Raw genomic sequence first — 23,342 nt, 5'->3', positions numbered from 1 at the left:
AGTCCCAGGACCAGCTGCTAGTGCGCATGCTCAGGGGCAGAGTCCCAGGACCAGCTGCTAGTGCGCATGCTCAGGGTCAGAGTCCCAGGGCCAGCTGCTAGTGCGCATGCTCAGGGGCAGAGTCCCAGGACCAGCTGGTAGTGCGCATGCTCAGGGGCAGAGTCCCAGGACCAGCTGCTAGTGGGCATGCTCAGGGGCAGAGTCCCAGGACCAGCTGCTAGTGGGCATGCTCAGGGGCAGAGTCCCAGGACCAGCTGCTAGTGGGCATGCTCAGGGGCAGAGTCCCAGGACCAGCTGCTAGTGCGCATGTTCAGGGGCAGCGGAGTCCCAGGACCAGCTGCTAGTGGGCATGCTCAGGGGCCCAGAGTCCCAGAACCAGCTGCTAGTGGGCAAGCTCAGGGGCAGCGGAGTCCCAGGACCAGCTGCGAGTGCGCATGCTCAGGGGCCTAGTCCCAGGACCAGCTGCTAGTGGGCATGCTCAGGGGCAGAGTCCCAGGACCAGCTGCTAGTGGGCATGCTCAGGGGCAGTGTCCCAGGACCAGCTGCTAATGGGCATGCTCAGGGGCAGCGGAGCCCCAGGACCAGCTGCGAGTGCGCATGCTCAGGGGCCTAGTCCCAGGACCAGCTGCTAGTGGGCATGCTCAGGGGCAGAGTCCCAGAACCAGCTGCTAGTGGGCATGCACAGGGACAGCAGAGTCCCAGGACCAGCTGCTAGTGCGCATGCTCAGGGGCAGCGGAGTCCCAGGACCAGCTGCAAGTGCACATGCTCAGGAGCCCAGAGTCCCAGGACCAGCTGCTTGTGGGCATGCTCAGGGGCAGAGTCCCAGGACCAGCTGCTAGTGGGCATGCTCAGGGGCAGAGTCCCAGGACCAGCTGCTAGTGCGCATGCTCAGGGGCAGCAGAGTCCCAGGACCAGCTGCTAGTGGGCATGCTCAGGGGCCCAGAGTCCCAGGACCAGCTGCTAGTGCACATGCTCAGGGGCCCAGAGTCCCAGGACCAGCTGCTAGTGGGCATGCTCAGGGGCAGAGTCCCAGGACCAGCTGCTAGTGCGCATGCTCAGGGGCCCAGAGTCCCAGAACCAGCTGCTAGTGGGCATGCTCAGGGGCAGAGTCCCAGGACCAGCTGCTAGTGGGCATGCTCAGGGGCAGAGTCCCAGGACCAGCTGCTAGTGGGCATGCTCAGGGGCAGTGTCCCAGGACCAGCTGCTAGTGGGCAAGCTCAGGGGCAGCGGAGTCCCAGGACCAGCTGCGAGTGCGCATGCTCAGGGGCCTAGTCCCAGGACCAGCTGCTAGTGGGCATGCTCAGGGGCAGAGTCCCAGGACCAGCTGCTAGTGGGCATGCTCAGGGGCAGTGTCCCAGGACCAGCTGCTAATGGGCATGCTCAGGGGCAGCGGAGCCCCAGGACCAGCTGCGAGTGCGCATGCTCAGGGGCCTCGTCCCAGGACCAGCTGCTAGTGGGCATGCTCAGGGGCAGAGTCCCAGGACCAGCTGCTAGTGGGCATGCTCAGGGGCAGTGTCCCAGGACCAGCTGCTAATGGGCATGCTCAGGGGCAGCGGAGCCCCAGGACCAGCTGCGAGTGCGCATGCTCAGGGGCCTAGTCCCAGGACCAGCTGCTAGTGGGCATGCTCAGGGGCAGAGTCCCAGAACCAGCTGCAAGTGGGCATGCACAGGGACAGCAGAGTCCCAGGACCAGCTGCTAGTGGGCATGCTCAGGAGCAGAGTCCCAGGACCAGCTGCTAGTGGGCATACTCAGGGGCAGTGTCCCAGGACCAGCTGCTAGTGGGCAAGCTCAGGGGCAGCGGAGTCCCAGGACCAGCTGCGAGTGCGCATGCTCAGGGGCCTAGTCCCAGGACCAGCTGCTAGTGGGCATGCTCAGGGGCAGAGTCCCAGGACCAGCTGCTAGTGCGCATGCTCAGGGGCCCAGAGTCCCAGACCAGCTGCTAGTGGGCATGCTCAGGGGCAGAGTCCCAGGACCAGCTGCTAGTGGGCATGCTCAGGGGCAGTGTCCCAGGACCAGCTGCTAATGGGCATGCTCAGGGGCAGCGGAGCCCCAGGACCAGCTGCGAGTGCGCATGCTCAGGGGCCTAGTCCCAGGACCAGCTGCTAGTGGGCATGCTCAGGGGCAGAGTCCCAGAACCAGCTGCTAGTGGGCATGCTCAGGGGCAGAGTCCCAGGACCAGCTGCTAGTGGGCATGCTCAGGGGCAGTGTCCCAGGACCAGCTGCTAGTGCGCATGCTCAGGGGTAGAGTCCCAGGACCAGCTGCTAGTGCGCATGCTCAGGGGCAGAGTCCCAGGACCAGCTGCTAGTGGGCATGCTCAGGGGCCCAGAGTCCCAGGACCAGCTGCTAGTGCGCATGCTCAGGGGCAGAGTCCCAGGACCAGCTGCTAGTGGGCATGCTCAGGGGCAGAGTCCCAGGACCAGCTGCTAGTGCACATGCTCAGGGGCCCAGAGTCCCAGGACCAGCTACTAGTGGGCATGCTCAGGGGCAGAGTCCCAGGACCAGCTGCTAGTGCGCATGCTCAGGGGCAGAGTCCCAGGACCAGCTGCTAGTGCGCATGCTCAGGGGCAGAGTCCCAGGACCAGCTGCTAGTGCGCATGCTCAGGGTCAGAGTCCCAGGGCCAGCTGCTAGTGCGCATGCTCAGGGGCAGAGTCCCAGGACCAGCTGGTAGTGCGCATGCTCAGGGGCAGAGTCCCAGGACCAGCTGCTAGTGGGCATGCTCAGGGGCAGAGTCCCAGGACCAGCTGCTAGTGGGCATGCTCAGGGGCAGAGTCCCAGGACCAGCTGCTAGTGGGCATGCTCAGGGGCAGAGTCCCAGGACCAGCTGCTAGTGGGCATGCTCAGGGGCAGAGTCCCAGGACCAGCTGCTAGTGCGCATGCTCAGGGGCAGAGTCCCAGGACCAGCTGCTAGTGCGCATGCTCAGGGGCAGAGTCCCAGGACCAGCTGCTAGTGGGCATGCTCAGGGGCAGAGTCCCAGGACCAGCTGCTAGTGGGCATGCTCAGCGGCCCAGAGTCCCAGGACCAGCTGCTAGTGCGCATGCTCAGGGGCAGAGTCCCAGGACCAGCTGCTGGTGCACATGCTCAGAGGCAGAGTCCCAGGACCAGCTGCTAGTGGGCATGCTCAGGGGCCCAGAGTCCCAGGACCAGCTGCTAGTGGGCATGCTCAGGGGCAGTGTCCCAGGACCAGCTGCTAGTGCGCATGCTCAGGGGCAGAGTCCCAGGACCAGCTGCTAGTGCACATGCTCAGGGGCAGAGTCCCAGGACCAGCTGCTAGTGCGCATGCTCAGGGGCAGAGTCCCAGGACCAGCTGCTAGTGCACATGCTCAGGGGCAGAGTCCCAGGACCAGCTGCTAGTGGGCATGCTCAGGGGGCAGAGTCCCAGGACCAGCTGCTAGTGGGCATGCTCAGGGGCAGAGTCCCAGGACCAGCTGCTAGTGGGCATGCTCAGGGGCAGTGTCCCAGGACCAGCTGCTAGTGGGCATGCTCAGGGGCAGTGTCGCAGGACCAGCTGCTAGTGCGCATGCTCAGGGGCAGAGTCCCAGGACCAGCTGCTAGTGGGCATGCTCAGGGGCAGAGTCCCAGGACCAGCTGCTAGTGCACATGCTCAGGGGCGGAGTCCCAGGACCAGCTGCTAGTGCGCATGCTCAGGGGCCCAGAGTCCCAGGACCAGCTGCTAGTGCGCATGCTCAGGGGCAGAGTCCCAGGACCAGCTGCTAGTGCGCATGCTCAGGGGCAGAGTCCCAGGACCAGCTGCTAGTGCGCATGCTCGGGGACGAAACTCTGGGTGACGGTCGTTAACGGTTGAAGAGTCGGAATGACGGGCCGAAAGCGAGTTTTCTCAGTTAGACGGACGAGTGGAGAGGGACGGGGAAATAAATGACGGTAAACACAAACCTGGTAGTTTTAGGGTCCCGGAAAGCGAACGGAGCGGATTCAGACTCGCGGACTCTCAGACACGTGACCGGGGCCGGCGGCCCCACTGACGTCATCGTCTCATAAACATGTGACGCGGGTCCTCGGCCTGATTGACGGGTGCTTCCGACCAATAGGGAGCGAGCCGGCGGCGGGTCCTCCAACCAGTCGGGGAGCCCGAGGGGCGGGGCTAGCGGCACCCAGTGAGCGGGGCTGGAAGGGCGAGCCCGCGGCGGGTCCTCCAACCAATCGGGGAGCCCGAGGGCGGGGCTAGCGGCACCCAGTGAGCGGGGCTGGAAGGGCGAGCCCGCGGCGGATCCTCCAACCAATTGGGGAGCCCGAGGGGCGGGACTAGCGCCGGCTGATTGTCTGATCCGCAGGGCAGCGAGTTTCTCCAGTCCCGTGTTCAGGGCCCGGGGAGGCTGTGGGCTTTTATTCCCCGCATTGGACACAAGGCTCTTTGCCTCAGGCATATGGTGACGTCGCACTGAAGCTTTCCTCCCTCCTTTACAAAGATGGCTGCCGTTAACCTGGGCCTGTATATGTTCCGATGTAGTCCTCCTACCACTGGGAGCGACATTGATGCGTTCGTGCGACACAGCTCTACCGCGCAGGCGCAGTGCCGCTCCCTTTCCTCTCCCGCGCAGGCGCAGTAACGCTCCCCTGCCCTCCGGCGCAGGCGCATTGTCGCTCCCTTTCTCCCTCTCCGGCGCAGGCGCAGTGCCGCTCCCCTGCCCTCCGGCGCAGGCGCAGTGCCGCTCCCCTGCCCTCCGGCGCAGGCGCAGTGCCGCTCCCCTGCCCTCCGGCGCAGGCGCAGTGCCTCTCCCCTGCTGTGTGCTGGGCCGGGCGGCGCGGGTTGATCGGTGAGTGAGGGTCAGACACAGGCTGGTTGCCCGGGTTACAGGGCCCGCTCTGTGATTGAGGGAACTCGGTCCGACAGCGGCTGCTCAGCCCCGAGTTTAGATCACAGCGAGGGAGGGAGGGTCACAGCGCTGGTTCTAGGCTGGCGCTCTGTGACTGAGGGAACTCCGCTCCATTCAGCACCCGCCCGACAGCGGCTGCTCAGCCCCGAGTTTCACAGGGTCACCGCTCCGGGCAGTAACTCCGCACAGAAAATGGCGCATTTCCGCCCAGAGCAGTGAGAATGGGGGAGTCTCAGGAGGCCGGAAATTTACTGTGAGTAAAATCTCCCCGCAACTGGGGATCTGAGGAAAATCTCCAAACTAAACACACAGCCCCGCAACTGGGGATCTGAGGAAAATCTCCAAACTAAACACACAGCCCCGCAACTGGGGATCTGAGGAAAATCCCCAAACTAAACACACAGCCCCGCAACTGGGGATCTGAGGAAAATCTCCAAACTAAACACACAGCCCCGCAACTGGGGATCTGAGGAAAATCTCCAAACTAAACACACAGCCCCGCAACTGGGGATCTGAGGAAAATCCCCAAACTAAACACACAGCCCCGCAACTGGGGATCTGAGGAAAATCCCCCAAACTAAACACACAGCCCTGCAACTGGGGATCTGAGGAAAATCTCCAAACTAAACACACAGCCCCGCAACTGGGGATCTGAGGAAAATCTCCAAACTAAACACACAGCCCCGCAACTGGGGTTCTGAGGAAAATCCCCAAATTAAACACACAGCCCCGCAACTGGGGATCTGAGCAAAGGCACAAAATCAAACAAATACTCCGCCTTCACATTGGATTATTAGTAAGCAGATTAAATGTCTACATTACATTATTTCACGCTTTCAATGTTGTTCTTATTTTCTGCTTTGCCACGGTTAGATCTCCCGGTGAATGATGGTGTGATTGACGAAGGTGCTCAGCTCGAAGTAAACAGGGATTGTCGACAGAGGAACAACAGCCGGTTAACCAGCACAGGATTGTGAGCACCAACCGGAGAGAACCCTTCCGATTCAAAGAGCTTCCAGAGACCGACTGGGGAGCAAGGTAAGAGAAAGTCCCATTGACTCAGATACACACTGGTCTTGGAGATGGACTGGGGAGAAAGGTCAGAGAGAGTCTCATTGACCCAGATACACACTGGTCCTGGAGATGGACTGGGAAGAAAGGTCAGAGAGTCCCATTGACTCAGATACGCACTGGCCCTGGAGATGGACTGGGGAGAAAGGTCAGAGAGAGTCTCATTGACTCAGATACACACTGGTCCTGGAGATGGACTGGGGAGAAAGGTCAGAGAGAGTCCTATTAAGAACATAAGAAGCAGGAGTAGGCCATATGGCCCCTCGGGCCTGCTCCGCCATTCAATAGGATCATGGCTGATCCGAACCTAGACTCACTTCCCTGCCCTCTCCCCGTAACCTCTAATTCCCTTATCTGCTAGGAAAATGTCTATCTCCGTTTGAAATTTATTTAATGTCGCAGCTTCCACAGCTCTCTGAGGTAGCAAATTCCATAGATTTACTACCCTCTCAGTGAAGAAGTTTCTCCTCATCTCAGTTTTGAAAGGGCAGCCCCTTATTCTAAGATTATGCCCCCTAGGTCTAGTCTCACCCATCAGTGGAAACATCCTCACTGCATCCACGCGATCAAGGCCCCTCACAATCTTATATGTTTCGATAAGATCGCCTCTCATTCTTCTGAACTCCAATGAGTAGAGTCCCAATCTACTCAACCTTTCCTCATAAGTCAACCCCCTCATCTCCGGAATCAACCGAGTGAACCTTCTCTGAACCGCCTCAAGAGCAAGTATATCTTTTCTTAAATATGGAAACCAAAACTGCACGCAGTATTCCAGGTGTGGCCTCACCAATACCCTGTATAACTGCAGCAAGACTTCCCTGTTTTTATACTCCATCCCCCTTACAATAAAAGCCAAGATTCCATTGGCCTTCCTGATCACCTGCTGCACCTGCATACTAACTTTTTGTGTTTCATGCACCAGGACCCCCAGATCCCTTTGTACTGTAGTACTTTGCAGTTTCTCTCCATTTAGATAATAACTTGCTCTTTGATTTTTTCTGCCAAAGTGCATAACCTCACACTTTCCAACATTATATTGCATCTGCCAAATCTCTGCCCACTCACTTAGCCTGTCTATGTCCTTTTGCAGGTTTTTTATGTCCGCCTCACTCACTGCTTTCCCTCCCATCTTTGTATAGTCGGCAAACTTGGATATGTTGCACTCGGTCCCTTCCTCCAAATCGTTAATATAGATTGTAAAGAGTTGGGGTCCCAGCACTGACCCCTGCAGAACACCACTCGTTACTGATTGCCAGCCCGAGAACGAACCATTTATCCCAACTCTTTGTTTTCTGTTAGATAGCCAATCTTCCACCCATGCCAATATATTACCCCCAATCCCATGATTTTTTATCTTGATCAGTAATCTTTTGTGTGGAACCTTGTCAAATGCCTTTTGGAAGTCCAAATACACTACATCCACTGGTTCCCCTTTATCCACCCTGTATGTTACATCCTCAAAGAATTTGAGCAAATTTGTCAAACATGACTTCCCCTTCGTAAAACCATGCTGACTCTGTCCTATTAAATTATGTTTATCCAAATGCTCTGTTACTGTTTCCTTAATAATGGACTCCAACATTTTGCCAACCACAGATGTTAGGCTAACTGGTCTATAGTTTCCAGCTTTTTGTCTACTTCCCTTCTTAAATAAGGGTGTTACATTAGCAGTTTTCCAATCTGCCGGGACCTTTCCTGAGTCCAGGGAGTTCTGGAAAATGATCACCAATGCATCCACAATCCCTACCGCCACTTCTCTCAAGACCCTAGGATGTAGGCCATCAGGTCCGGGGGATTTATCCGCCTTAAGTCCCATTATTTTACTGAGTACCATCTCCTTAGTGATTTTAATCGTCTTTAGCTCCTCCCCCCCCATTGCCCCCTGTTTGTCCAGCGTTGGGATATTTTTAGTGTCCTCTACTGTAAAGACTGATACAAAATATTTGTTTAGCGTCTTTGCCATCTCCATGTTCCCCACCAGTAGTTTCCCGGTCCCATCCTCTAAGGGACCAACGTTCACTTTAGCCACCCTTTTTCTTTTTATATAGCTGTAGAAACTCTTGCTATCTGTTTTTATATTTTTTGCTAGTTTACTTTCATAATCTATCTTCCCTTTCTTAATTAATCTTTTAGTTATTGTTTGCTGGCTTTTAAATGCTTCCCAATCTTCTATCCTCCCACTAGATTTGGCTACTTTATATGCCCTTGTTTTCAGTCGGATACTATCCTTTATTACTTTACTAAGCCACGGATGGCTGTCTTTTCTTTTACTCCCCTTTTTCCTCAGTGGAATATATTTATCTTGAAAGATGTGAAATGTCTCCTTGAATGTAGACCACTGCTCTTGTACCGTCTTACACTTTAATCTGTTTTCCCAGTCCACTTTAGTCAATTCTACTCTCATACCTTCATAGTCTCCTTTATTTAAGCTTAGTACGCTGGTTTGAGTTCCAGCTCTCTCACCCTCAAACTGAATTTGGAATTCAACCATATTATGGTCACTCATTCCAAGGGGATCCTTTACTAGGACATTTTTTATTAATCCTGTCTCATTACACAGGACCAGATCTAAGATTGCCTGCCCCCTGGTTGGTTCAGTTACATACTGCTCAAGGAACCCGTCCCTAATACACTCTAGGAACTCTTCCTCAAAGCTGCCATGCCCAATTTGATTAGTCCAGTCAATATGAAAGTTAAAATCCCCCATGATTATAGCTGTTCCCTTATTACAAGCCCCAACTATTTCCTGATTTATACTCCGACCAACAGAGTTGCAACTGTTAGGAGGCCTATAGACTACGCCCACTAGTGACTTTTTCCCCTTATTATTCCTTATCTCCACCCAAACTGTTTCACTATCCTGATCCTTTGACCCAATATAATTTCTGACTATTGCAGTGATTCCATCCTTGATTAACATAGCAACCCCACCTCCCTTTCCTTCCTGTCTGTCCTTCCTAATTGTCAAATACCCTTGTATGTTTAGTTCCCAGTCATGATTATCTTGCAGCCATGTTTCCGTAATGGCCACCAGATCATACCCATGTGTAGTTATTTGCACCGTCAACTCGTCAATTTTGTTACGAATGCTGCATGCATTCAGATAAAGAACTTTCAAATATGTTTTCTGACAATTTATTCCTGCTTTTACCCCTTTTACTACTTTACCTTTATCATTATTCATTCTGTCCCTTCCTGACACGCTCTGGTTTTTAATTCCCCCACTGCTACCTTGCTCTATTGCCTTCTCCACTGTCATTTTTATTTTTCGCTCTCTTAAAACCTCCCCCCCACTAATTAGTTTAAAGCCCTCTCTACAGCCCTAGTTATTCGATTCGCCAGGATTCTAGTCCCAGCACTGGCCAAGTGAAGTCCGTCCCAACGGAACAGCTCTCTCCTGTCCCAGTACTGATGCCAGTGTCCCAGGAAGCAAAACCCATTTCTCCCACACCAGTCTTTGAGCCACGCATTTAACTCTCTAATTTTATTTACCCTAGCCAAATTTGCACGTGGCTCAGGTAGTAATCCAGAGATTATTACACTTGTGGTTCTGCTTTTTAATTTGGCCCCTAGCTGCTCAAACTCCCTAAGCAGAACCTCCTTCCTTGTCCTATCTATGTCGTTGGTACCAACATGGACCACGGCAACTGGATCCTCCCCCTCCCACTCCAAGTTTCTCTCCAGCCCAGAGGAGATGTCCTTAACCCTGGCACCGGGCAGGCAACACAGCCTTCGGGACTCTCGCTCTCGGCTGCAAAGAACTCTATCTATCCCCCTAACAATACTATCCCCTACCACTACAACATTTCTTTTAACTCCCCCCACTTGAATGGCCCCCCGCTCCACGGTGCTGTGGCCAGGTTGCTCATCCTCCCCGCAGTCCCTGTTCCCATCCTCACAGGGAGTAAGAGCCTCAAACCTGTTGGACAAGAGCAAGGGCTGCGGCTCCTCCAACACTACCTCCTGGATCCCCATACCTGCCTCACTTCTAGTCCCTGGCCACGGACTACATCTGAATTAATTAATCTAATTGGTGTGACTACCTCCTGATACAGAGTCCAGGTAACTCCCCCCCTCCCTGATGTGTCTCAGTGTTTGAAGCTCGGACTCCAGCTCTTCAACACGGAGCCGGAATTCCTCGAGCAGCCAACACTTACTGCAAATGTGATCACCGTGAGCATCAATGGTGTCCACCAGCTCCCACATATTGCAGCAGCAACACATCACCTGATCTCCCATTCTATGTAATTAATTACATTTATTAATATTATTTTTAAATACCCTCTGCTCTGATTCTAGATGATGAATATCGCACCTTAGAAACTATAAACCAGAGTTTAAGCTTAAAAAAAAAGAGAAATACTTAGCAACCAATCACTTACCCGCTTTCTGGTGACGTCACACTTGGATTAATTTTTACCTCTCCTTCCCTCCGAGTTCCCAGACTGGAGCTTGGTATGCCTTACCTGGTCTCTGGGGCCTTTTATAGCCCCGCTCTGCCGCTCGAGTTTCCCGCCGACGCTCTGAGGCCTTACCTGGTCTCTGGGGCCTTTTATAGCCCCGCTCTGCCGCTCGAGTTTCCCGCCGACGCTCTGAGGCCTTACCTGGTCTCTGGGGCCTTTTATAGCCCCGCTCTGCCGCTCGAGTTTCCCGCCGACGCTCTGAGGCCTTACCTGGTCTCTGGGGCCTTTTATAGCCCCGCTCTGCCACTCGAGATTCCCGCCAACGCTCTGATATACACTGGTCCTGGAGATGGACTGGGGAGAAAGGTCAGAGAGAGTCCCATTGACTCAGATACACACTGGTCCTGGAGATGGACTGGGGAGAAAGGTCAGAGAGAGTCCCATTGACTCAGATACTCACTGGTCCTGGAGATGGACGGGTGAGAAAGGTCAGAGAGAGTCCCAGTGACTCAGATACACACTGGTCCTGGAGATGGACTGGGGAGAAAGGTCAGAGAGAGTCTCATTGACTCAGATACACACTGGTCCTGGAGATGGACTGGGGAGAAAGGTCAGAGAGAGTCCCATTGACTCAGATACACACTGGTCCTGGAGATAGACTGGGGAGAAAGGTCAGAGAGCGTCCCATTGACTCAGATACACATTGGTCCTGGAGATAGACTGGGGAGAAAGGTCAGAGAGAGTCCCATTGACTCCGATACACACTGGTCCTGGAGATGGACTGGGGAGAAAGGTCAGAGAGAGTCCCATTGACTCAGATACACACTGGTCCTGGAGATGGACTGGGGAGAAAGGTCAGAGAGTCCCATTGACTCAGATACACACTGGTCCTGGAGATAGACTGGGGAGAAAGGTCAGAGAGTCCCATTGACTCAGATACACACTGGTCCTGGAGATAGACTGGGGAGAAAGGTCAGAGAGTCCCATTGACTCAGATACACACTGGTCCTGGAGATAGACTGGGGAGAAAGGTCAGAGAGAGTCCCATTGACTCAGATACACACTGGTCCTGGAGATGGACTGGGGAGAAAGGTCAGAGAGAATCCCATTGACTCAGATACACACTGGTCCTGGAGATAGACTGGGGAGAAAGGTCAGAGAGAGTCCCATTGACTCAGATACACACTGGTCCTGGAGATGGACTGGGGAGAAAGGTCAGAGAGAGTCCCATTGACTCAGATACACACTGGTCCTGGAGATGGACTGGGGAGAAAGGTCAGAGAGTCCCAGTGACTCAGATACCCACTGGTCCTGGAGATGGACTGGGGAGAAAGGTCAGAGAGAGTCTCATTGACTCAGATACACACTGGTCCTGGAGATGGACTGGGGAGAAAGGTCAGAGAGTCCCATTGACTCAGATACACACTGGTCCTGGAGATGGACTGGGGAGAAAGGTCAGAGAGTCCCATTGAACCAGATACACACTGGTCCTGGAGATGGACTGGGGAGAAAGGTCAGAGAGAGTCCCATTGACTCAGATACACACTGGTCCTGGAGATGGACTGGGGAGAAAGGTCAGAGTCCCATTGACTCAGATACACACTGGTCCTGGAGATGGACTGGGGAGAAAGGTCAGAGAGAGTCCCATTGACTCAGATACACACTGGTCCTGGAAATGGACCGGGGAGAAAGGTCAGAGAGAGTCCCATTGACTCAGATACACACTGGTCCTGGAGGTAGACTGGGGAGAAAGGTCAGAGAGAGTCCCATTGACTCAGATACACACTGGTCCTGGAGATGGACTGGGGAGAAAGGTCAGAGAGAGTCCCATTGACTCAGATACACACTGGTCCTGGAGATGGACTGGGGAGAAAGGTCAGAGAGAGTCCCATTGACTCAGATACACACTGGTCCTGGAGATGGACTGGGGAGAAAGGTCAGAGAGAGTCCCATTGACTCAGACACACACTGGTCCTGGAGATGGACTGGGGAGAAAGGTCAGAGAGAGTCCCATTGACTCAGATACACACTGGTCCTGGAGATAGACTGTGGAGAAAGGTCAGAGAGAGTCCCATTGACTCAGATACACACTGGTCCTGGAGATGGACTGGGGAGAAAGGTCAGAGAGAGTCCCATTGACTCAGATACACACTGGTCCTGGAGATGGACTGGGGAGAAAGGTCAGAGAGAGTCACATTGACTCAGATACACACTGGTCCTGGAGATGGACTGGGGAGAAGGGTCAGAGTGAATCCCATTGACTCAGATACACACTGGTCCTGGAGATAGACTGGGGAGAAAGGTCAGAGAGAGTCCCATTGACTCAGATACACACTGGTCCTGGAGATGGACTGGGGAGAAAGGTCAGAGAGAGTCCCATTGACTCAGATACACACTGGTCCTGGAGATGGACTGGGGAGAAAGGTCAGAGTGAGTCACATTGACTCAGATACACACTGGTCCTGGAGATGGACTGGGGAGAAAGGTCAGAGAGAGTCCCATTGACTCAGATACACACTGGTCCTGGAGATGGACTGGGGAGAAAGGTCAGAGTGAGTCCCATTGACTCAGATACACACTGGTCCTGGAGATGGACTGGGGAGAAAGGTCAGAGAGAGTCCCATTGACTCAGATACACACTGGTCCTGGAGATGGACTGGGGAGAAAGGTCAGAGAGAGTCCCATTGACTCAGATACACACTGGTCCTGGAGATAGACCGGGGAGAAAGGTCAGAGGGAGTCCCATTGACTCAGATACACACTGGTCCTGGAGATGGACCGGGGAGAAAGGTCAGAGAGAGTCCCAGTGACTCAGATACACACTGGTCCTGGAGATGGACTGGGGAGAAAGGTCAGAGAGAATCCCATTGACTCAGATACACACTGGTCCTGGAGATGGACCGGGGAGAAAGGTCAGAGAGTCCCATTGACTCAGATACACACTGGTCCTGGAGATGGACTGGGGAGAAAGGTCAGAGAGAGTCCCATTGACTCAGATACACACTGGTCCTGGAGATGGACTGGGGAGAAAGGTCAGAGAGAGTCCCATTGACTCAGATACACACTGGTCCTGGAGATGGACTGGGGAGAAAGGTCAGAGAGAGTCCCATTGACTCAGATACACACTGGTCCTGGAGATGGACTGGGGAGAAAGGTCAGAGAGAGTCCCATTGACTCGGATACACACTGGTCATGGAGATGGACTGGGGAGAAAGGTCAGAGAGAGTCCCATTGACTCAGATACACACTGGTCCTGGAGATGGACTGGGGAGAAAGGTCAGAGAGTCCTATTGACTCAGATACACACTGGTCCTGGAGATGGACTGGGGAGAAAGGTCAGAGAGAGTCCCATTGACTCAGATACACACTGGTCCTGGAGATGGACTGGGGAGAAAGGTCAGAGAGAGTCCCATTGACTCAGATACACACTGGTCCTGGAGATGGACTGGGGAGAAAGGTCAGAGAGAGTCCCATTGACTCAGATACACACTGGTCCTGGAGATGGACTGGGGAGAAAGGTCAGAGAGAGTCCCATTGACTCGGATACACACTGGTCATGGACATGGACTGGGGAGAAAGGTCAGAGAGAGTCCCATTGACTCAGGTACACACTGGTCCTGGAGATGGACTGGGGAGAAAGGTCAGAGAGAGTCCCATTGACTCAGAGACACACTGGTCCTGGAAATGGACTGGGGAGAAAGGTCAGAGAGTCCCATTGACTCAGATACACACTGGTCCTGGAGATGGACTGGGGAGAAAGGTCAGAGAGTCCCATTGACTCAGATACACACTGGTCCTGGAGATGGACTGGGGAGAAAGGTCAGAGAGAGTCCCATTGACTCAGATACACACTGGTCCTGGAGATGGACTGGGGAGAAAGGTCAGAGAGTCCCATTGACTCAGATACACACTGGTCCTGGAGATAGAGTGGGGAGAAAGGTCAGAGAGAGTCCCATTGACTCAGATACACACTGGTCCTGGAGATAGACTGGGGAGAAAGGTCAGAGAGAGTCCCATTGACTCAGATACACACTGGTCCTGGAGATGGACTGGGGAGAAAGGTCAGAGAGAGTCCCATTGACTCCGATACACACTGGTCCTGGAGATGGACTGGAGAGAAAGGTCAGAGAGAGTCCCATTGACTCAGATACACACTGGTCCTGGAGATGGACTGGGGAGAAAGGTCAGAGAGAGTCCCATTGACTCCGATACACACTGGTCCTGGAGATGGACTGGAGAGAAAGGTCAGAGAGAGTCCCATTGACTCAGATACACACTGGTCCTGGAGATGGACTGGGGAGAAAGGTCAGAGAGAGTCCCATTGACTCAGATACACACTGGTCCTGGAAATGGACCGGGGAGAAAGGTCAGAGAGAGTCCCATTGACTCCGATACACACTGGTCTTGGAGATGGACTGTGGAGAAAGGTCAGAGAGAGTCCCATTGACTCAGATACACACTGGTCCTGGAGATGGACTGGGGAGAAAGGTCAGAGAGTCCTATTGACTCAGATACACACTGGTCCTGGAGATGGACTGGGGAGAAAGGTCAGAGAGAGTCCCATTGACTCAGATACACACTGGTCCTGGAGATGGACTGGGGAGAAAGGTCAGAGAGAGTCCCATTGACTCAGATACACACTGGTCCTGGAGATGGACCGGGGAGAAAGATCAGAGATTTCCATTGACTCAGATACTCACTGGCCCTGGAGATGGACTGGGGAGAAAGGTCAGAGAGTCACATTGACTCAGATACTCACTGGTCCTGGAGATGGACTGGGGAGAAAGGTCAGAGAGAGTCCCATTGACTCAGATACACACTGGTCCTGGAGATGGACTGGGGAGAAAGGTCAGAGAGAGTCCCATTGACTCAGATACTCACTGGTCCTGGAGATGGACTGGGGAGAAAGGTCAGAGAGAGTCCCATTGACTCAGATACACACTGGTCCTGGAGATAGACTGGGGAGAAAGGTCAGAGAGAGTCCCATTGACTCACAGACACACTGGTCCTGGAAATGGACTGGGGAGAAAGGTCAGAGAGTCCCATTGACTCAGATACACACTGGTCCTGGAGATGGACTGGGGAGAAAGGTCAGAGAGTCCCATTGACTCAGATACACACTGGTCCTGGAGATGGACTGGGGAGAAAGGTCAGAGAGAGTCCCATTGACTCAGATACACACTGGTCCTGGAGATAGACTGGGGAGAAAGGTCAGAGAGAGTCCCATTGACTCAGATACACACTGGTCCTGGAGATGGACTGGGGAGAAAGGTCAGAGAGTCCCATTGACTCAGATACACACTGGTCCTGGAGATAGACTGGGGAGAAAGGTCAGAGAGAGTCCCATTGACTCAGATACACACTGGCCCTGGAGATGGACTGGGGAGAAAGGTCAGAGAGAGTCCCATTGACTCCGATACACACTGGTCCTGGAGATGGACTGGAGAGAAACGTCAGAGAGAGTCCCATTGACTCAGATACACACTGGTCCTGGAGATGGACCGGGGAGAAAGATCAGAGATTTCCATTGACTCAGATACACACTGGTCCTGGAGATGGACTGGGGAGAAAGGTCAGAGAGAGTCCCATTGACTCAGATACTCACTGGTCCTGGAGATGGACTGGGGAGAAAGGTCAGAGAGAGTCCCATTGACTCAGATACTCACTGGTCCTGGAGATGGACTGGGGAGAAAGGTCAGAGAGTCCCATTGACTCAGATACACACTGGTCCTGGAGATGGACTGGGGAGAAAGGTCAGAGAGAGTCCCATTGACTCAGATACACACTGGTCCTGGAGATGGACTGGGGAGAATGGTCAGAGAGTCCCATTGACTCAGATACACACTGGTCCTGGAGATGGACTGGGGAGAAAGGTCAGAGAGAGTCCCATTGACTCAGATACACACTGGTCCTGGAGATGGACTGGGGAGAAAGGTCAGAGAGTCCCATTGACTCAGATACACACTGGTCCTGGAGATGGACTGGGGAGAATGGTCAGAGAGTCCCATTGACTCAGATACACACTGGTCCTGGAGATGGACTGGGGAGAAAGGTCAGAGAGAGTCCCATTGACTCAGATACACACTGGTCCTGGAGATGGACTGGGGAGAAAGGTCAGAGAGTCCCATTGACTCAGGTACACACTGGTCCTGGAGATGGACTGGGGAGAAAGGTCAGAGAGAGTCCCATTGACTCAGATGATGTCCCCACACTATTACTGCAGATTTGGTTTCCCCAATCTATACATAGCTTAAAATCCCCCATGATTAATATATTACCCTTGCTACATGCACCTCTCGTTCCCTGAATTATACGCCGCCCTACATTACAACTACAGTTGGGGGCCTTTTAACATCTCCAACCAATGTTTTCTGCCCCTTGCTGTATTTTGGCTCCACCCAAACTGATTTATTTACTTTATTTTTGGAGCTAAGATCATTTCTCCCTCCTGTCTTTATCCCATCCTTTATCGATATGAGACCAGAACTGTGCCCGGTACTCCGGTGTTGTCTCACCAAAGCCCTGTCCAATTGTAGCAAGACTTCCTCACTGTTGTATTCCAACCCCTTGTAATAAAGGCCAACATGCCATCCGCCTGCCCAATTGCTCGCGATACCTGCATGCTAACTTTGTTTCCTGTACGAGAACACCTAAATCTCTCTGAACACCAACATTTAATAATTTTTCACCATTTAAAAAAGGTTCTGTTTTTCTGTTCTTCCTACTAAAGTGAATACGCACACATTTCCCCACATTATGTTCCATCTGTCACCTTACTGCCCGCACACTTAGACTGCCCATATCCCTTTGCAGGCTCTGTGTCCCCATAGCTTACTGTCCCACCTAGCTTTGTATCAGCAGCAAACTTGGATACATTACACTCGGTCCCTTCATCTAAGTCAGTAATATAGATTGTAAATAGCAGAGGCCCCAGCACTGATCCTTGTGGCACCCCACTAGCCTGCCAAGCTGAAAATGTCCTGTTTATCCCTACTCTCTGTTTTCTGTCAGTTCACCAATCCTCTATTAATGCTGATAGTCATAACGGCACAGAAGGAGGCCATTCGGCCCATCCAGTCTGTGCCGGCTCTCTGTAGAGCAATCCAGTCAGTCCCATTCCCCCGCTCTATCCCCATAACCCTGTAAGTTAATTTCCCTCAAGTGCCTATCCAGTCTCCCCTTGAAAACATCGAGTGACTCCGCTTCCACCACTTCCGTCGGCAGCGAGTTCCAGGTCCTCACCACTCGCTGCGTAAAAAGGTTTTTACTCACATTCGCCCCCTGTACCTCTTGCCCAAAACCTTAAATCTGTGTCCCCTAGTCCTCGTACCATCCATTAGTGGGAACAGCCTTTCCCCGTCTAGCCTATCCAAACCCGTCATAATCTTGTACACCGCTATCAAATCACCCCTCAACTTCCTTTGCTCTAATGAAAACAAATCCAGCTTCTCCAACCTGTCCTTGTAGCTAATATATTACCCTCAACCCCATGAGTCCTTATCTTGCATAGCAGCCTTTTATGTGGCACCTTATCAAATGCCTTTTAGAAACATAGAAGATAGGAGCAGGAGTAGGCCATTCGGCCCCTCGAGCCTGCTCCGCCATTCAATGAGATCATGGCTGATCATCCAAATTCAGTACCCTGTCCCTGCCTTCTCCCCATATCCCTTGATCCCTTTAGCCTTAAGAAATATATCCAACTCCTTCTTGAATATATTTAATGAATTGGCCTCTACTGCCTTCTGTGGTAGAGAATTCCACAGGTTCACCACTCTCGGTGAAGAAATTCCTCCTCACCTCTGTCCTAAATGGCTTACCCCTTATCCTTAGACTGTGACCCCTGGTTCTGGACTCCCCGACCATCGGGAACATCCTTCCTGCATCTAGTCTGTCTAATCCTGTTAGAATTTTATAAGTTTCAATGAGATCCCCTCTCATTCTTCTAAACTCCAGCGAGTATAAGCCCAATCGACCCAATCTCTCCTCATACGTCATTCCTGCCATCCCAGGTATCAGTCTGGTGAATCTTCGCTGCTCTCTCTCCATGGCAAGAACATCCTTCCTCAGATAAGGTGACCAGAACTGCACACGATACGGTTTGGTCTCACCCAAGGCCCTGTACAACTGCAGCAGGACATCCTTGTTCTTGTACTCAAACCCTCTCGCTACGAAGGCCAACATACCATTTGCCTTCTTAACCGTCTGCTGCACCTGCATGCGACTGGTGCACAAGGACACCCAGGTCTCGTTGCACTTCCCCTTCTCCCAATCTATTGCCATTCAGATAATCTGCTTTCCTGTTTTTGCCACCAAAGTGGATAACCTCACATTTATCCACATTATACTGCATCTGCCATGCTTCTGCCCAATCGCCCAAACTGTCCAAATCATACTGGAGTTTCTTGGCATCCTCCTCACAGCACACACGCCCACCCAGCTTTGTGTCATCTGCAAACTTGGAGATATTATATCTAGTTCCCACGTCTAGATCATTTATGCTGGGGGGGCCCGGCGTTGCCAGGGCAATTTTGGGGCGCGCGGTTTACGGCTGAACACTGCCGCTACCCCGCTCTGTGTCACACTTTCCCTCCAGGACCCCCCCCCCCCGCCAACTAGTTGCATCCTCAAAAAACACTAATAAATTGGTTAAGCATGATTTCTCTTTCATAAAACCATGTTGACTCCGCCTGATCATATGATTTTCTAAGTGCCCTCTTACCCCTCCCTTAATAATGGATTCCAGCATTTTCCTGACGCCAGGCTCACTGGCCTGTAGTTCCCTGCTTTCTCTCTTCCCCCTTTCTAGAATAGCGGGGTTACTTTTTCTACCTTCTAATCCGCTGGGACTGTTCCAGAATCTAGGGGATTTTGGAAGATCACGACCAATGCATCCACTCTCTCTTCAGCCACCTCTTGTAGAACCCTAGGATGTCGGCTGTCAGGTCCTGGGGATTTGTCGGATTTTAGTCCCATTAGTTTCTCAAGTACTTTTTTTCTCGAAGGAACTTAAAGTAATTGATGTCAGTCCTTTCATTAGTCCCTTGGTTCCCTGCTATTTTTGGTGTGTTATTTGTGTTTTCTACTGTGAAGACAGATACAAAATATTTGTTTAAAATCTGCCATTTCCTCATTTCCCATTATAATTTCTCCTGTCTCAGCCTCTAAGGGACCAATGCTTACTTTTGCTACTCTTCATGTTTACTTACTTTCAGAAGTTCCTACAATTTTTAAATGTTTCTTGCTGGTATACTCATTCGATTTTCTCCCTTTTTATCAATTTTTGGTCATAGTTTGCTGGTTAACAGAATTAAACTTCCCAATGCAATTTCACATGCTAAAGTTCTGCTTCTGTAAATAGCATTCAAGTACATTTATCATTTATTATATGCTTAGGAACAGTTAGAGGTTGATACCATAGAAACTTGGGACCAGACAGCACAGAATGAGGCCATTGGGCACAGCGGGCCTGTACCGGCTCTTTGAAAGAGCAGACCAATGTGCCCCCCTCCCCTGCTCTGTGCCCAGAGCACTGCTAATGTTCTCCCCTTCGTGTATTTCACTAATTCGGGTTTAAAAGTTACTATTGCCTCTGCTCCCATCACTCATTCAGACATTGCATTCCAGGTCATCATAACACGATGCCTAAAAACAATCTCCTCATCTCACTTCTGGCTCTTTTGTCAATTACATTAAATCCGTCTCCTCTGTTTACCGACCCTTCTGTCAGTGGGTACAGTTGCTCCTTATTTACTCTATGGAAACACCTTCATGATTTTGAACACCTCTATTAAATCTCCCAATTAACATTTTCTGCTCTAAAGAGAACCTACGAGGAATTGGCAGCAGCAGCGAGGAGGCATAAATACAGCGGGAGGCCGAGGACAGGAAGGACCTGCGAGGAGTTGGCAGCAGCGAGGAGGCATAAATACAGCGGGAGACCGAGGACAGCGCAGACCTGCGAGGAGTCGGCAGCAGCAGCGAGGAGGCATAAATGCAGCGGGAGGCCGAGAACAGCGCGGACATGCGAGGAGTCGGCAGCAGCAGCGAGGAGGCATAAATACAGCGGGAGGCCGAGGACAGGAAGGACCTGCAAGGAGTCGGCAGCAGCGAGGAGACATAAATACAGTGCAGATCTGCGAGGAGTCGGCAGCAGCAGCGAGGAGGCCGATACAAGTCCGGCGAATTCCAAAAGTGCAGCAAAATCAAGGAGAGACGTCACAGGGCTGCAGGAAAGAGTCAGAGTGGGAGCAGTCAAACGACAACTGCGAAACCGCTAATGACGTCACAACCAGGGAAGGAGCTGATTGCTAAGTAGGACCTGGTAAGTATTTCTACAGTCCAGTCGTTAAAGTAAAAGTAAGGTCTCTAGTTTAGAGTAAGTAGTGTTTAAAGTGAAGTAAGGTACTTTGTGAGTTTAATATTCTTTAATTTAAAGGAAGTAAAGGGAGTAAATTAAGGGTAGGACATGGCAGGGCAGCTCGGCAGCATGGAGTGCTCCTCCTCTGCTATGTGGGAAGTCAGGGACACTTTCGGTGTCCAGGGCGAACACGTATGCAGGATGTGGCTGCAGCTACTCGAAATCCGCATTTCGGAGCTGGAGCTGCAGCTGCGGTCACTGTGGAGCATCCGCGAAGCTGAGATCTTCATGGCTGGCACGTTTAACAAGGTCGTCGCACAGCAGGTAAACAGTGCACAGGCAAACAGGAAATGGGTGACCGCCAGACAGAGTAAAAGAACTAGGAAGTTAGTGCAGGAGTCCACTGGGTCCGTCTCCCTCTCCAACAGATTTTCCGTTTTGGATACTGCTGGGGGAGATGGTTTCTGAGGGGAATGCAGCAAGAGCCCAGTCCGTGGCACTACGAGTGGCTCAGCTGCACAGGAGGGGAGGAAAAAGAGTGGGAGAGCAATAGTGATAGGGGATTCTATCGTAAGGGGAACAGATAGACATTTCTGTGGCCGCAGACATGACTCCAGGATGGTATGTTGCCTCCCTGGTGCTAGAGTCAAGGTTGTCACTGAACAGCTGCAGGGAATTCTGAAGGGGGAGGGCGAACAGTCAGAGGTCGTGGTTCACATTGGTGCCAACAACATAGGTAGAAAGAGGGATGAGGTCCTGCAACAAGAATTTAGGGAGCTAGGTAGCAGATTAAAGAGCAGGACCTCAAAGGTTGTAATCTCTGGATTACTCCCGGTGCCATGTGCGAGTGAGTATAGAAGTAGGAGGATAGAGCAGATGAATGAGTGGCTAAAGAGTTGGTGCAGGAGGGATGGTTTTAGTTTCCTGGATCACTGGATCTGCTTCTGGGGAAGGTGGGACTTGTACAAGTCGGATGGGATGCACCTGAACCAGAACGGGACCAACATCCATGCGGGGAGGTTTCCTAGTACTGTTGGGGTGTGTTTAAACTAACTTGGCAGGGGGATGGGATACAGAGTGGAGCTATAGTAGGGGGTGATGCACAGCCAAATATAGAGGAAAAAACAGGTCAGCCTGAAAGGCAGAGCAAATATGTAATGGCACAAGGGAGTAGGGCAAGGCTGGATGGCATTTATTTTAATGCAAGGAGTCTTGCGAGTAAGGCAGATGAATTGAAGGTGTTAATGAACATTGGGAATACGATATTGTTGCTATCACAGACATGGTTGAGAAAGGGGCAGGACTGGCAGCTCAATATTCCAGGGTATAGAATCTTCAGGCGAGGCAGAGCGGGGTGTAAAAGAGGAGGGGGTGTCGCAATATTAATCAAGGAGTCAATTACAGCTGTAAGGAGGGATGATATCTCAGCAAGTTCCTCTAAGGAGGCCATATGGGTAGAACTTAAAAACAAAAAGGGGGCAAGCACTTTGGGAGTGTACTATAGGCCCCCAAACAGTCAGGGGAAGATGGATGAAGGAACTGATATGTAGGCAAATCTCAAGTGCAGTAATAATAGTGGATTTCAACTTCACCAATATTAACTGGGATAGTCAGTGTGTGAAAGGCTTAGAGGGTGTGGAATTCTTAAAGTGCATCCAGGAGAGCTTTTTGAGCCAGCATGTAGAAAGTCCTACAAGAGAGGGGGTGGTACTGGATCTAATTCTGGAGAATGTAGCTGGGCAAGTGGTAGAAGTGTCAGTGGGAGAGCATTTTGGTGACCGTGATCATAATTCGGTGAGATTTAAGGTAGTCATTGAAAAGGACAAAGATGGACCGGAAATAAATGTTCTAAATTGGGGAAGGCCGATTTTAATATGATGAGGCAGGATCTGGCCAAAGTGGACTGGGATCAGCTACTTTAGGAAAATCCACATCAGAGCAGTGGGAGTCTTTCAGAAAGGAAATAGTGAGTACAACGCCAATATGTTCCTGTAAAGATCAAGGGTGTGACCAACAAGCCAAGGGAACCCTGGATGTCAAGGGATATACAAGAATGGATTCGGGGAAAAAAAGGGATGCTTTTGGCAGATACAATGGACTAAGTAGTGGAAGCCCTAGAGGAGTATAGAAAGTGCAGGGGATACTTAAAAAAGAAATTAGGAGAGCGAAGAGGGGGCATGAAAAAACACTGGCGGGCAAAATAAAAGAAAATCCCAAGGTGTTTTATAAGTATATTAAGGGCAAGAGGATAACTAGGGAAAGAGTAGGGCCCATTAGGGACCTATGTGGCAATCTGTATGTAGAGCCTGAATATGCAGGTGAGGTTTTAAATGAATATTTTGTATCTGTTCACTATGGAGAAGGACGATGTAGGCATAGAAATCGGGCAGGGGGATTGTGATATACTTCAACAAATTAGTATTGAGAGGGAGGAGGTACTAGCAGGTTTAGCGGGCTTAAAAGTGGATACAGGCCCAGGCGAGATGTATCGCAGGCTGCTTTGTGTGAGGCAAGGGAGGAGATTGCAGGGGCTCTGACACAAATTTTCAGAACCTCTCTAGCCACAGGGGATGTGCCAGAGGACTGGAGGACAGTCAATGTAGTACCATTGTTCAAGAAGGGTAGTAGGGATTGTTAGATCCGTGATTCTGAGAGTATGATGTTTTTCAATAAC

The 23,342-nt window shown here is 51.9% G+C and overlaps 2 protein-coding genes across 2 annotated transcripts in view; one reads left to right on the top strand and one right to left on the bottom strand.

Moving 5' to 3' along the window:
* LOC147082081 (uncharacterized) overlaps window positions 1-4,937 on the bottom strand; it is a 32,132-nt gene extending 27,195 nt beyond the window's left edge. The window contains exon 1 of the mRNA XM_085980462.1: window positions 3,897-4,937. The gene's annotated coding sequence lies outside the window, so the exon portion shown is untranslated. The remainder of the gene's footprint in view (window positions 1-3,896) is intronic.
* Window positions 1-23,342, top strand: part of LOC147082080 (uncharacterized) — a 108,686-nt gene that overhangs the window by 63,007 nt on the left and 22,337 nt on the right. The window contains exon 5 of the mRNA XM_085980472.1: window positions 5,751-5,875. Coding sequence (XP_085836598.1) covers window positions 5,751-5,875 — 125 coding nt within the window. The remainder of the gene's footprint in view (window positions 1-5,750; window positions 5,876-23,342) is intronic.

The sequence above is a fragment of the Somniosus microcephalus genome, unplaced genomic scaffold, assembly GCF_052327205.1.
Source record: "Somniosus microcephalus isolate GS21.2 unplaced genomic scaffold, FLI_Smic_1.0 scaffold185, whole genome shotgun sequence".
Taxonomy (NCBI): Eukaryota; Metazoa; Chordata; class Chondrichthyes; order Squaliformes; family Somniosidae; genus Somniosus; species Somniosus microcephalus.
The sequence above is the reverse complement of the archived record's forward strand: the minus strand, read 5'-3'. Positions and strand labels throughout refer to the sequence as shown.